Source organism: Aspergillus aculeatus, assembly GCF_001890905.1.
Source record: "Aspergillus aculeatus ATCC 16872 unplaced genomic scaffold ASPACscaffold_18, whole genome shotgun sequence".
Lineage (NCBI taxonomy): Eukaryota > Fungi > Ascomycota > Eurotiomycetes > Eurotiales > Aspergillaceae > Aspergillus > Aspergillus aculeatus.
In genome coordinates, this window is record NW_017962993.1 from 194,855 (window position 1) to 208,825 (window position 13,971).

At 52.5% G+C, this 13,971-nt stretch overlaps 4 protein-coding genes across 4 annotated transcripts; all 4 read right to left on the reverse strand.

Moving 5' to 3' along the window:
- Positions 1–129: 129 nt before the first annotated feature.
- On the reverse strand, positions 130–1,661 carry ASPACDRAFT_35254 (putative di-, tri-valent inorganic cation transporter; the record flags this gene model as incomplete). The annotated part of the gene is made up of 9 exons (XM_020200105.1): positions 130–411; positions 459–538; positions 589–817; positions 880–989; positions 1,039–1,119; positions 1,167–1,314; positions 1,370–1,414; positions 1,461–1,510; positions 1,580–1,661. 9 exons carry the CDS (start codon positions 1,659–1,661, stop codon positions 130–132), a joined length of 1,107 nt encoding a protein of 368 aa, XP_020052219.1.
- Positions 1,662–2,144: 483 nt separating this feature from the next.
- Positions 2,145–4,542, reverse strand: ASPACDRAFT_81639 (uncharacterized protein). Its single transcript, XM_020205918.1, has 3 exons — positions 4,267–4,542; positions 3,774–4,199; positions 2,145–3,715 (listed from the first exon to the last, which is right to left on the reverse strand). Exons 1-3 carry the CDS (start codon positions 4,444–4,446, stop codon positions 2,162–2,164), a joined length of 2,160 nt encoding a protein of 719 aa, XP_020052220.1. The 5' UTR covers positions 4,447–4,542; the 3' UTR covers positions 2,145–2,161.
- A 793-nt stretch (positions 4,543–5,335) lies between these two features.
- Positions 5,336–8,065, reverse strand: ASPACDRAFT_126132 (AFG1 family ATPase). The gene is made up of 4 exons (XM_020196885.1): positions 7,328–8,065; positions 6,790–7,249; positions 6,193–6,709; positions 5,336–6,127 (listed from the first exon to the last, which is right to left on the reverse strand). Exons 1-4 carry the CDS (start codon positions 7,713–7,715, stop codon positions 5,738–5,740), a joined length of 1,755 nt encoding a protein of 584 aa, XP_020052221.1. The 5' UTR covers positions 7,716–8,065; the 3' UTR covers positions 5,336–5,737.
- Positions 8,066–8,601: 536 nt separating this feature from the next.
- ASPACDRAFT_47232 (phosphatidylinositol-3-phosphate-binding protein BEM1) lies at positions 8,602–11,175 on the reverse strand (the record flags this gene model as incomplete). The annotated part of the gene is made up of 3 exons (XM_020201920.1): positions 8,602–10,341; positions 10,706–10,813; positions 11,170–11,175. 3 exons carry the CDS (start codon positions 11,173–11,175, stop codon positions 8,602–8,604), a joined length of 1,854 nt encoding a protein of 617 aa, XP_020052222.1.
- Positions 11,176–13,971: the final 2,796 nt, after the last annotated feature.

Consider the following 13,971-nt stretch of genomic DNA (forward strand, 5'->3'; position numbering starts at 1 on the left):
AGATGACTAAATCGGGGTCAGATGACTGACTCCCATTGACTGTTCTTTCTAAATGTCTGTCCTTCTGGTTAACTACAATTTCCCTCCTCTCCCATCTCAACGCTTCAACATTTTGGCCTCAGAATTTATCTATCCGCAGCAGGTCAATCCTGCACACATTGTTCCACATACGACTTGACATTTCTCTAATCCCTCTGACTCTAGGCTGCTGATCGCTCCCGGATGCACCACCTCTGGCTGGATTGTGGTTGAATGAATTCCATATGCATGGAAACATTCATTGATCGTCTTGGTCAACCTCAAAAAGGCCGGGACCGAGCTGTCCGACACCATTACATGGACAGATGCTAGTGTTTTCTGCTGATTCAACTGCCAAATGTGAAGCTCATGAACCGACAACACGCCGGGGATCTAGCTTCTAGTCAGCGCTGAAACAGTTACGCTTTCTCGAGACTCACCTTTTCCAAGTCATGCTTCACGTCTTCGGCATCGACTCCATTCGGTGCGCTCTGAAGTAAGATGAGACCGGCTCGTCGCACTAAAACAGTCAACACGAAAACTGAAAGTGGTAGTCCTGGATGGACATACTAAGCGGGAACGAGGAGAGGATGATCATGATTGAGATTCCCATAGTCGTTCCTGGATCAGCATAGTACCGACCCTCGTAATGGGTCAGCCAGATCACCAATGCCGCGGCCATCACTCCAAGGTTGTTGGCTGCGTCGCCGAGAACATGGACCAAAACCCCCATCATTCCCAGGTCGTGTGAATGAGCGACGGGCTGAGCTGTGTGTAGAACATGTTTATGATTGTCATGCTGGTGTATTCAACAGTCAGCATTGGTGTGAGCGTCAGGAATCGATAGCTTGCGCGACGGACCCCGGGACTTTCAGGCCTCTCTTGCCCATCGCTATCTTCTGTGCTTGACGCCGGGACCTCTATCATGGCTCGAGCTGGATGGTCGTGATCATGTCCATGGTGGTGATGCTCTAACCTCTTGTTAACCACACCCCAGGTGCCAAAACGGTCAGAACACACCATGAAGAAAGGTCGCACTGATCAGGTTGAGTCCTAGGCCGATAGAACCCATGATAAACATGAATTTAGGATTCTCGACGCCTATCGACGGTCAGCTAAGGATCGGCCTTCCACAAAAAGGCACCCACGCTCTATCGAGATAAATCGCTCAATGGACTGCAGAAAGACCGATATACCGAGCCCGAACAGAAGGACTCCGTTGAAAAAGGCGCCCAACAACTGGGCTCGCTGCCATCCGAAAGAGAGTGCTTTGGGCGAGTCATCGGCCTCAGATACCTAGCATATGCTTCAGCAGCTTTCTTATTTTGTCTCAGTGCAAAAGTTCGCCTACTCTGAGAGCTAGAAAGGCAACAATGAAGGATATCAGGTCGCTCAACTGCGACCATCAGCAATCGTCTCTCGAAGGATCATCCCAGACGCACGTAATGGAATGCATCGGCCACCAAAGCCAGGGAATGTGTGTAAAAACCAACTATGGTATCGAATGATTAGTGACAGTGAGCAATGATCTTAACGCCCGGTGTGACAGGAGAATATGCACCTGAGATCTCCGACACAAAGAAGGCAGAGGAAATTGCAATGACGACCATTAAGCGCTGAGAGCGCGAGATTCTGGGTGACATGGCCCCCCTCTGTCTGGTGTAACAATGAGACCGACCACGAATGACGTGGTTGATAAAGGAGTCACGGCTGGTCGAGAACTTACCGGTCAAGCCCTGCCCCTTACATGTCCATCTGCACCCACCCTACTGATTTTCCGTGGAACCAGGCTGAAATGTACAGATCACACGCGAGGAGAACTTCCGGAACAGCTCACAGGGTGGTCTTATAGGAGAGAGATGAGGAGAAACCCAGCAACGCTCTGCTGGCCACGCTGCTGCCTTTATATTCTCTCAGGCCTCAGGCTTAGGGCGTTTGCATTGCAACAAACCAGAATTAAAGTCACACATCACATGCAGCCCGACTTTGTCTGCATTATTGACTCTTACCCCTGAGCTATACAGGGCGAAAGTGGATACTTATTGGTGTGGCTGACACTTCGGTACGTCTTTGAAAAAGAAACCAATTTCATTAATTATTGAGGAGCTATCATGTCTCATAACTATCCAACGATCCAAACCACCTAGGCTGCGATCTCGTCCGCCAAGCCATCCAACTCTCTTTGCCAGTTTCTGTGCCGCGAGATCTGCCAGACAAACCGGTCCAAAAATCCCTTGCTGTCCTTGCCAATCTTTGACGACGGCTGCAGTAGCTCTGCTGGGGAACCATGGCCGGTGACCACACCGTAACTCTCCACCACTTCACCACTGGAAGCGTGCTTCACTGCGTCCAGGTTGATCTGCTTCCGAATGAAGTCCACTGCCTCATTAAGACCGGCAATTGGTTTCAGGTGGGCGAATGACTCGGTGATCCAATACTTGGCTATACCGTTCTTGGCCAAGGCAGCAATGTGCTTGCCTCCGGGGACGAACACTGCATCGAACAGAGTTGACCGCATACCGGGGAAATGGTGATCTGGAACTACCGTCTCACCCGACTCCGCCGTTACCCCCTGGCGCTGGGTGCCGATGGTGAAGACAAACGCGTTCTGCTTCTGCAGAGCCTCCTTCATCTTCATATATGAGTCGTAATCGAATCCGTCCGCGATTAGGATGGCAATCCGACGAGTCGCGATCTGTGCGTCATCGGAGAGATACTCGAGCTGACTGAGTCCCTTTGATGTCTTACCCTCGTTCGGCTTACCGGCCTCGGTGGGTGTGTCGCCGCCGACATTTTTCGCCACCGTCTTGGCCAGCTCAAGGTCAACCACGGCCAAACGTTGAGACAAGCGCTTGTACACGATCTCTTCATCGCAGTGATCCAGCTCGAACGAAAACGCCTTGGCAACGTGCTGCTTTTCGATGGGCGAAAGCGAGTTGTAGAAGAGCTGGGCTTGGTTGAAGTGTTCTTTGAACTTGTCTGATAGTCCACGAGTCTTGACACCCTGCTGCTTCTCCGGATAAGTAGCGAAGCCACCCTGGTCCGGCGCGGTAGGAGGGTTGGTGCTGTACCGGTTGGGCCAGTAGTTCACCTTGCCCTTGGTGATGCGGTGTTTCATGGCGCCGTCCCGGTTGACGAGGTTCATGTACGGGCACACAGGGCGGTTGATCGGCAACTCTTCCCAGTTAGGGCCCAAGCGAGAGAGCTGGGTATCAAAGTAGGAGAAGTTTCTGCCCTGAAGCAGGGGGTCATTGGAGAAGTCGATACCGGGCACAATGTGGCTGGTGCAGAAGGCCACCTGCTCGGTCTGCGTGAAGTATTCGTCGATGTTACGGTTCAGCTCCAATTGTCCAATATACTGGATAGGCACCAGCTCCTCGGGCCAGATCTTCGTAGCATCTTCAATGTCGAACTCAAAGTCGTCCATCTTCTCTTCGGGGATAACCTGAATACCGAACCTCCACCTTGGGTATTGACCGGCGTCGATGGCATCCATGAGATCCTTGCGATGGAAATCAGGGTCCTGGCCAGCGATCTTCAGGGCTTCATCCCACACCAGGGAGTGAACACCGAGCTCGGGTGTGAAGTGGAACTTGACATAATGGCGCTGTCCCTGTGCATTGACGAGACAGAAAGTATTGACACCGAAGCCCTGCATCATCCGGTACGACCGGGGAATCGCACGATCGGACATGACCTATACCCATTATAAGTACTGGTTCACAGTTCCACAAGTACAACCAGATGCCACTTACCCATTGCTGCATATGCGTGGTCTCCGGATGGAGGTACTGGAAGTCCCAGAAGTTGTTGTGAGCCGACTGGCCCTGGGGGATCTCATTGTGCGGCTCTGGCTTGACGGCGTGGATGACATCGGGGAACTTGATCGCGTCCTGGATGAAGAAGACGGGCATGTTGTTGCCGACGATATCCCAGTTCCCCTCGGCGGTATACATCTTCACGGCGAACCCGCGCACATCCCGAACGGTGTCCGCACTCCCCTTACTACCCTGCACGGTCGAGAACCGCACGAACACCGGCGTCTCGCGGGATGTGTCCGTCAATACCCCAGCCGCAGTGAGCTCGGGGATGGCCTTGTGCAGCGTGAAGGTGCCAAAGGCGCCAGCGCCTCGGGCATGAACCACACGTTCGGGGATACGCTCATGGTCGAAGCGCATGATCTGGAACATCCATTAGCAGAAAGTCCTTCCTACACAGACAGACACCAGTTTCCAATGACAAACCCACCTTCTCCCTAGGAATAGGATCCTCCAACAACGAAGGCCCCGTCCTCTTCGCATCCGCCACCCGAAGCCAATGATCCGGGTCGGCGATCTTGATCCCATAATCTGTCGTCATGGGCAGCTTGCCCTGACTCTCCCCGGAGAGGTCGACGGTATCGCGCGCGAGATCTTCCTGCTTGGACATGTTGTATTCTTGGTCGGTGTATAATTATGTGTGGTGTGGTATCAATGATCTCTCCCTCACTCGTACCCAGGGACCCTTTATATAACCCCCAGAACCATCCTCCCTTCAGCCCTACAACCCCCTCCACGGACCACTCGCATCCCCCCATTTCTAATCACCGTTACTCAGCTTCCGCAGCTAGCCCAATGCTATTGACCAGGAGGAACCCATATGATGCAAGAGTTTTCCATTTGGAGTGTCGATCGCCCAGTCATGTTTCTCTGTTGGGGCAAGTCCCAAGAACCAGGGCCGGAAGTTTCCAGCAAGTTTGTTCGGTGCTAGTCGGCCAGTTCGGGTCAGGGTCAGGGCCATGATGTCAGTCAGGTACCCGCCCAAGCCGGTTTGAACTTCGGGTGCATAGTAGTTTCGCATCTCCGAGGGGTGTAAAGCTTGATTCTGCTCATTACTGAGTTAGATCGGGTGGATGGTAGTCCAGAGTCTGTAGTCTAGACTCCGAGTACATCAATTCGTTGCATGATCTAGTCAGTCCTAGTATCTCGAGGGGGTGTCTTTTCCTGAGGAAGAAGATCGGATGACGTCATTGGAATTGGAATGGGTTAGAGAGGTAGGTAGGTAGGTAGGTAGGTATGTGATGAGCACATGAGCAGGTACACATTCATTTATGCTTTCTGGTTTGAATGATGTACGTAGTTGAGGAGTTCTGATATGTACTGTATGTAGGGTTCTCCAATTTCCTTAAGTACAGTACTTATGAAGGATGGTTGGTTTATAGGCTAGGGGTAGATATTTACTCAGTAGTAACTATAGTACTGTACCTCAGTACAATCCTCTGGGAAAGACAAAAGTAAGCAAGCACCTGGCAGGCACCGCGTGATCGACAGTACCTTATACTAGGATTCGAATGAACCACCCAATTGAGTGTCCGAGATTGCAAATGACGTTCCATAGTGCCTAAGGCCTGAGTAGATAGGTATTCAAGAGCATGCATTCTATTCTATTCTGTACAGTACACAGAAGCACCAGCTAAGAACCATCACTCATCATGCAAGCAGACAGATAGGCTAGTTAGCTGTTGACCCAATTCGATCCTCGCGTACTCAGGATATCCCGTCCTATCGTATCTTATCCCATCTATCCTGTCCTACCGACCATGTACCATCCGCGATACCCGTAATACCCGCGCAATCCAGCTCTAGGTATCTAAGAGTCCAGACCAACCACCTCGACACCTCCCTCCAACCACTCCACCCTCATCCTCATCCTCGTCTTCTTACCTCAAGAGCAAGAGGATTTACATATTATCCTCCGCCCAATGCCCCCTCCCCTTCAAAAACTCCTCCCTCTCCTTCGCCTTCTCCTTGGCATCAGCACTACCACCACCACCACCATCCTTAGCTCCCCCAGCCGGAGAAGCCAACCCCCGCTCCACCCACTGCTTACTCTCCATCTCCGCGAGACGGCTCAGGGCGCGCGCAAAGGCGAAGCGCTCCTCATCGCCCGAGAAGATGGAGGTGGTCTTGAGGGCCTGCATGGACAGGCCCAAATCGTCCATCATCATGCGCATGGCGTCCGAGAGGTCGGAGTGGTCGTCGCCGGATCGGTCGGAGAGGGTGGTGCGGACGTCGGACTCGGAGAGGAAGAGGTTGGTGAGTGGGGTGGCGGTTGTGAGGACGAGTTTAGCCTTGATCCAGAAAAGTTAGTACTGAATGAGTTTGTCGACGACGACCGAGGGGTGGGATGACTCACCCGACTCTCATACACCGCATCGATGAACGTGATGAACCGTCGCGCCAGATCCCGCTGGTTCAGATTCATGCCCGGCACGTCCGTGATGATGAACGCCTCGTAGTTGCGGACCAGCTCCAGGTAGTCCGCCGCGCCCGTGGCGGTCCCGATCAGCTGCTGGAAGGAGAAGCGCGCCGCCTTGCCGCTGGCCAGCGGCACCGCGATCTTCCGGCCCCAGACCTCCTGCGTGGTCGGGTGCGGCGGGTCGTGCGTGAAATCGCCCAGGTACTCGAACCACTTCTGCGCGTGGGCGTCGGCCGCCGGGCCGAGCGGGTGGTGGTAGACGGCCGCCGGCGGGCGCGGAATCTTGCGGTAGTCCGTCGGCGAGTTGAGGTTGATCACCTGCAGGGCGGTCTTGAGGAGGTTGATGCAGGGGATGAAGGAGTCGCGCTGGATGCCGTTCTTGTAGAGGTCGTCCGGGTGGCGGTTGGAGGTGGTGACGAGCACGACGCCGTGGGCCATGAGGTGTTCGAGGAGTCTTTTGATATAGCGCTTAGTATTCCAAGAATTGCTCTTGTCACGGGGACAGTGTGTAAATCTGTGGGCGTGTTTTCTCACCTCCGCAAAATCATCGCGTCCGCCACATCGGTACACTGGAACTCATCGAAGCACAACACGCTCGACCGCGCCGCAATGTCCGCCGCTACGATCGGGAGCCCGTCGAAATCATGGCCGTACTTCATCTTGACCACGTGCATGCGCTTGTGCACGTCCTGCATGAAGTTGTGGAAGTGGATGCGGTTCTTCGCCCGGATGTTCTCCGGCAGGGTCTCGAAGAACAGGTCCATCAGCATCGTCTTGCCGCACCCGACATCACCGTACATGTACAGGCCCTTGGGCAGGGACTCGGAAATCGTCAACTCCGACTTCGCGCTGTCGTGGTTGCGCCCGAAGAGCGAGCCGAAGAACGAGGACGACTTGGGTTTGGGGTCGAGGGATTCCGGGCTCGGGTGCACCACCGCGGGCGGGTGGTAGGAGGTCAGGCGTTCGTAGAGATCTTGGAGCTTCTCGATGATTTCTAGGGACAACAATCTCGAGTTAGCGACACTTCCCCGCTGGTGTTGCTTCACGCCCGGAAGGTAAAGGAGACACTTACGTCGCTGATAAGGATCATCCCGCAAGCGACCCTCCTGCACTCTCACATCATACTCGGCCAACGGACCCCCGCGCAGCCCAGCTGCACCCGGGGAGGTAGAAGAAGAGGTTTCGCCCTTCTCCTGAACTGCCGTCGCGAATCTCCGCGCATACTGACCCTGAACCCGCCTCAGGTCAACAGGGCCAGAACCACCACAAACCCGCACGTTCGGCGACGGACGCACAGCCCGAGAATCATGATGCAAGCCCCGACGAGTGTCACGAGAACATGCTCGACGGACTCCTCCTCCTTCCCGCGGAGCAGGTGCGGCACGACGCAGGACAGAGCCCCGGACCCGCAATGCGCTGGGCAAGTAGTCCGCGCAGACTTTCGCCGACGAGCCGCTCATGGGTGCAGGAACTGTAAGCAGAAAGAAGAATGGAAAGAAAGAAAGTCTCAAAGGCGCTTTGTAGCGATCGTCAAGCGCATGTAAGCAGTGCAAAACCGGTGGAAAGCGCTTCTTCACTCCGTTTCGACCGAGGTTGCCCGGTCGGTAAATAATCGGCGGAGAGGGACAAAAAGCGGGGACGAAAGGATCGCAGTCGGAACAGTGGACGGAGGATTCAGGACACGCGATAAGAGACAAGCCGTGGGAGGAGCGATATGTACAGTACAGTCCACTTCGAGAGTCGTCACAATATACAGAAGAAAGACACAAAATCTAGCGCAAAATTGAGAAGTATGACCAACCAACACATGGATTCCCACGAAAAGCCAAGGGGATTGACCTCGTTCCGATGCTCGTCATGTGATCTGGCTCTCGGCAATTGATCCGATGCTGACGTAAGTAAACTCGCGGAGATGGAAATTGTCCCGTGGTTGATTGGCTGGTCTTTTTACACTGCTATGGATTGAATTACTCTAGGTACACAAAAATAAAAATGAAGTAGGTATCCACCTACAGTCGCTGAGATTATATGCAGAAGAGGGCTTATGTACACGGAACAACAACGCGCGCAGAACAGGGTATGGAGGACACAATCAGCCATGGCCTGGTGGACAAAGGAAAATTCAAAGAGGGTACATGATGGCATAAACGTTTCAGACATGTCATTTTGTCATCGTATCAACCTCGTGACTCAGAACAACAACACTCGCTCAGAGGCTGAAGACCAAGGGCAGAAAGAGAAGGACACCATAACACCAGTACACCCGCAACAGAACATGTTAGGGCGAGGACAAACGGAAAGGAAAGAACAGACAGGTCTATAAGAGATAAGAGAGGATCACCGCTTCTATGCAATTCCGACATATAGTGTGAGTTTGGAGTTTCGTGAGATCGCCGTGTCAAGGTCGGCGTCATTGGCCAAGTCGACATACGTGCCGGATGGCTCATCCTTATACTGGACGACGATTTCGTCTTGAATCTTCAGACGGTCAATCAGCTTCTCCTTCAGCTGCTGGAGGCTGATATCACTAGGGACCCGGATGGCGATCAAGTCATCCTGGAAGAACACTTTAACCTTCATAGCGCCGCTGCTAGAGGTGGTAGAAACTTGGGTAATCGAACTAGGTTGGCGGTTCATGGGAGGCGGGTTGCCGTTGCCCAGAGACAGCGACGGCTGCCCCCGTTGGTGAGAGTTGCGATCAGTGTGCACGGCGATCGGAGCTTGCGAGGACTGCCGCGAGACGCTGCGCGAGGGCTCGTGCGTCGACGAATGGTGCGAGCCACCAGAGAACCGTGCGTCCTCGCCAAATGCGCTCGGATCAATCTCAAAGTCCCCAGCGCGGGGCGCAAATAATTGGCGGACCAGTTGGCAGCGGGAAATGTGAGGAGGCATGGCCAGCAATTTCTTAATGTATTCATCCAAATTCTGACGACGGCCGTTGGAGATCGCATCCGTAACGTGTGTGACAGGCCCCGGCATATAAGGTAAAGTGCGCGGCTTCCCACGGTTACCCGCTTCTTCCTCGAACTGGGTCAAGAGTGCGATCTGGAAATCGTAGAAGTCGTGGTAGTAGCGAGACAATTCCCAGCAACGGCCGTCCTCCATCTTGGCCTCGATAATATACCAGTATTTATCATTGTCGAAGCAGTAACGAGGGATTGAGGCAGCGATAGGCGCCATGAAAGGTTGATGGTAGCTTTGGTGGGACTGATGGGAAGCTTGTTGCACAAGTGAACTCTTGCTTGCGTTGCGGTTGTGGTAGGCCTGTCCCCGCATCAATTTAGCGACTGACTCTCCATGGATGCGCAAGGACTTGAAACTCACAGACATGTGGCCGTTTTGGCTCATTTGGCTAGTGCTTTGGCGACCAATAGACATCCGATCCACTCCAGACGTGACCGACTGCATCGATGAGGAGCCATTGCTCTCAATCTTACCCAGAGTAATACTGCTGTTCTTGTACTCGGCCGTCATCTTCTTCCATTCCTCTACCTTGGGCACGCCGGCGCGCCTAACGGCCTCCAACGGATCGGTTACTGCCTGGCCGGTTTGCATGTCGCGCAACTCGATAAAAGAGACCGGAATCAGACCTGGCCCTCCCAGGCGACCGATGGGCTTAGCGACAAACCATTCCGGATTCGACTGGGCAATCACAATGATGGCCTCGCCGGCCTTTGCATCCAGTTCATCTGGTCGCTCAGCCTGGAAGTCGTACTGAACGATGCCGTAGACCATGGGGCTCGAGCCCTTCCCTAAGGCTGACATCCTGAGCTGCGACGAGGATCGGGGTGGGCTGTGAACGAAATCGGAGGCGGGGAACGCGGCGCGATCTGAGAAACCAGAGTCGTGCGGCTCTTTCTTTTTAAAGTAGTCGACAGAGCCGACGCTATCTCTCTCGTTCTTACCGATGACTTCGAAGAAGGACACGGGAACCAACCCCCTAGCACTAGGGATGAGGGGATTGCACGCTTCGTACCAATCCTGGTCGTCCTCCCTGCTGATAACGTGAAAAAAGTCTCCCTTGCTGAACGCGAGCTCCTGTGTGTTCCCGGGCTCCGGTTGGTAATCGAAGAGCGCTTTGATAACCTATGCGCAAAACAGGGATGTTAAGTTAACAGCTGTTTGCGAGCAAATGATTTGTCCGTCTTGACGCCGGCGACCCAAGGGCGGATGCGAAGAAAAACAAATCCCACACCCCACAAACAGAAGCGATCGGGATCAAGTAGTCATGGAAGGAAGAAACAGGATGAAGGAGGGGTACAAAAGGGGGGGTAAGTGATTAAGTTATGTAAAAGAGTCAAAAATAGTGACAAAGCATAAAAAGACGGAAAAGAACAAGAATGGGATGTGGAGACATGGGCAAGTGAAGATTTGGGGGGGGGGGGGGGTGGAGGATGTGTGTGGAAAGTGGAACGGGAAAGGTGCAGCAGCCAAAACAGACATAACGTACCTTCTTCGGCGGGAGGATGGCGATGGCGGACTTGGGCGTGATGGAAAGATGGTGATGATGATGGTGGGGTTTGGGATCTTTCTCCCCTTTCAGTGAACGTCGAATGGCCTAGAGAATGATGCGGGGGGCAGCGTTAGATTGGATTAAGAGGAATTGATGAATCGACGGAATGAATGAAAGGAAAGAGTGTATGAGTGAAGGTGGAAAAGAAATCGCCTCAAGATGGAGGAAAGACTAGAGACGGATCTCGAGGACTGGCAGAAAGAGAAACCGCAATCGCAAACAACCAAGCGGGCGGCCAGCCCAGCCAGCCAGCCAGCCCAAAGTCGGTCGTTGTTGCTAGTAATTAATTTTGGTCTCGGAACAAGAACAAGCGACAATCGAGATAAACGAGGGGCGGGAAACGAGGGGCGTTAAAGCTGGATCGGATCCAGTTTGCAGGTTTCAGCAATTGCGAAACATACCTTCATTCTTGTTTCGGCAAGTCGGCCTGTCTTAAGTTGACTTGCGCCCCGACAGATGTTTGAGATGTCACCGGCTGTGTTCAATCTATCTATCAACCAAGCGATCGATAGTAGTGAGAGTATAATATAATATAAGGCTCAGGGACCAGGACAAGAAGTTCATTCACTTTTTCAAAGAACTCCGGGTCATCAGCCACCATACGGGAGAAAAGAAAAGGGAGGACAGGCAGGCGGATTCAGGCAATGAAAGACTTGTAGAAAGAGAAACTCGGATGGAGGCAACACCCCTTTTAGGAAGAACCGTAGAAGGTCTATGGAAGGAATGGAATCAAGAGGGAAGGATAAAAAAATAAAGTTTTATGAACAATGAAAAGAGAAAAAAAAAAGAAATGTTGTTCAGAGAGAGAGAGGGAGAGCGAGAGACACGTCTGGTTGAGCAAGATGAAGGGAAAGGAGGGGCGGCAGTTGAAGAGTACTGATAATAAATCAGATGGAAGTGTCCGAGTACTAATAGGTAATAATAGTAATGAACTGCGCGCACCCTGTCGAGGGTTGACTCGATTGACAGAATGGAAGGACTGGATGGGCAGATAGGGAGTGTTTCTTGCCCTCCTATTTTGCTTTTTCTGTTGCGATTTTTTTTCCCCTGTCTTCCCTTGCCTTTACTCAACTGGATCTTTTTTTTAGTCGTCCCAGAATTAACCACGGGTGAACCTGTAACGTGGATTGGAGGGAGGGAGGGGAGAGGTGGAGGAAAAGAAGTTCTGGATTGCGACAACGCAAGAAGAAAGTGGCCCGCTTTTCCTTTGAAAGGGCCCCGCCCCTGAAGATGTCGATGTTGATAAGTTGCTTGACAATGGAGGGGATCCACGCGCAAACCGGCCCTGAGCCAGTGATGTGTATGGTTGCGTCTTATTCTTTTCCTCCTTGCGACAGTGGGTGGCAGATAGAAGGTGGTGAACGAGGTTGCAGATGGTTTGGAGAGAAGAGGCAAGGTCTGTCTGTCTGGATGGCTGGATGGCTGGCAGGATGGCTGGTGGCTTGCGACCCAGTGGATGGGAAGGTCGCCGTTGATCGATAAACTGTGGGGAGGAAACAGTGTGCACTATCGATGGACTGACTCACTGATGGACTGATGGGACTCAAAGGACAAGAAAGTTCGGAGGAGAGAAGAACGAACTGCTTGCTGGTAATGATGGTGGTAGTGGTGGTGGTGGTAGTGGTGGTGGTGGTGGTGGTGGTTCAACTGTGGCGGGAAAACTCCAGCTACCCCAAACCCGGTTGATTGGGTGTCCCCCCAGCCCTGTGGTCGCAAGGATAAAAAACTTAGAAGTAGGGTGTGGCAAGAAGGTCTGTTAAGCTGTTGGGTCTGTCTGTCATCATGCGGTAGCCGTTAACGATGATGGGAACTCGTCTCGGATAACTGTGGGTGCCGCCGATGATCGCGGGTCTTGTTTTACTCGTACTGGAGTGATCTATGAGTATATGTAGTGATGCGCAGAAAACTGTATGGAGTATACTCGTGGTCGACTTACATCAGCAGAAGAGAAATGACGACAGTCTTCACATTTAATCATTTCCCATATGGTTGATAGGACAAGTGATATATGTATCTCAACAGAAAAATCTAGCAGACTACTAAGTCATACAACAAACGTATTGAGTAGGATGTGTGTGTGCCTCACTGCCTAAAGGCGCTCACCTCAAACCTGAGAAGCTCAGCTGCTGACCACCCACGCCCCCCCCCAATACGGTCCTTCATTTTAGATCTTCTCAGCAGCGAATGTTACTCCCCGGCCCTGCTGCATGGATGTATGCCCTACTCTGATGCCTTCCGGCGCTGTCTCTCCATCACCTTGATTCGGACCTGCAATCAAGGCCCTTGACTTATTTTTTATTTGCTTTTTTCTTCCCTTGAACAGAAAAAGAAAAGGAACCCCCTTCACTTTTACTCCCCCTTTCACTTTCTCTGCAGTGTGATCAACCCCCCCCTGGACGGAGGTTGGGCACACCATACCGCACCAGTGCCAAACAGGAAGAACATCCGCAGTGGAATTGGATACCAACCAGCTCGTTGGAAAGATACAAAATAAAAGCACAAACCTTTTTCTCCGGGAAACTAATCAGGAGCCGAAGGTACTAGAATTGTTCCCAAGGACAGTCAGACCGTACTTTTCTCACCCACGTTGTGTGTACCGTATAAGTTACCGTGGACCAGATTTTGGCTCATCGGAGAACGAAATCTGATAATATTAATTGGACAGTCCAGTCCGGGAACTGCAGTGGAGTGCGTTCGTCGGTCGGAGGTGGTCTGTGGGCAGGCTGTGGGCTGTGTGGCACTGGTGGCACTGGTGGCACTGGGGTTGCTGCGTGCGGATGTGGCCTCGGCAGCTGTGAAGATAACTTGACTCGGCTTGACTCGTTCACAGTTCACAATTCAATATCCTCAATAACCAAGACATCAGTATGAAATCATTATATCTTAGACCATAGGATATAACAGCCAGCATAGTATAAGACATTCCCCCGAAGAGCCCCCCAACACACGGCAAAGATCTACCTCGAATTCTGGTCATCAGCCCAGGAATTCTTGGGTAGAGAGCCGGGAGGGGCTTGCGACCATTCCTCGGTTGGCTCTTCTGGCCGATATGAGTGAATGAGTGAGTGAGCTCGGACGGGGAACAGAACAGATGAGCAAAAATGCTTAAACTCTTGCCTTGCCATCCACGGACCACCAGAAACTCTGTTTTCGCCCATTTTCAGCTAGCTCAAGAAAAGAAAAAGGTGCAGAGTAAATCAAGC

Excerpts from the sequence above, each read along its gene's own strand:
- ASPACDRAFT_81639 (XM_020205918.1), bottom strand. The coding sequence starts at position 4,446 with ATGTCCAAGCAGGAAGATCTCGCGCGCGATACCGTCGACCTCTCCGGG. Across the intron at positions 4,200-4,266 it reads ATCCTATTCCTAGGGAGAAG|ATCATGCGCTTCGACCATGA; the intron begins GTGGGTTTGTCA and ends TGGATGTTCCAG. Across the intron at positions 3,716-3,773 it reads CCACGCATATGCAGCAATGG|GTCATGTCCGATCGTGCGAT; the intron begins GTAAGTGGCATC and ends TAATGGGTATAG.
- ASPACDRAFT_126132 (XM_020196885.1), bottom strand. The coding sequence starts at position 7,715 with ATGAGCGGCTCGTCGGCGAAAGTCTGCGCGGACTACTTGCCCAGCGCA. Across the intron at positions 7,250-7,327 it reads GGATGATCCTTATCAGCGAC|AAATCATCGAGAAGCTCCAA; the intron begins GTAAGTGTCTCC and ends TGTTGTCCCTAG. Across the intron at positions 6,128-6,192 it reads ATGCGGTGTATGAGAGTCGG|GCTAAACTCGTCCTCACAAC; the intron begins GTGAGTCATCCC and ends TTCTGGATCAAG.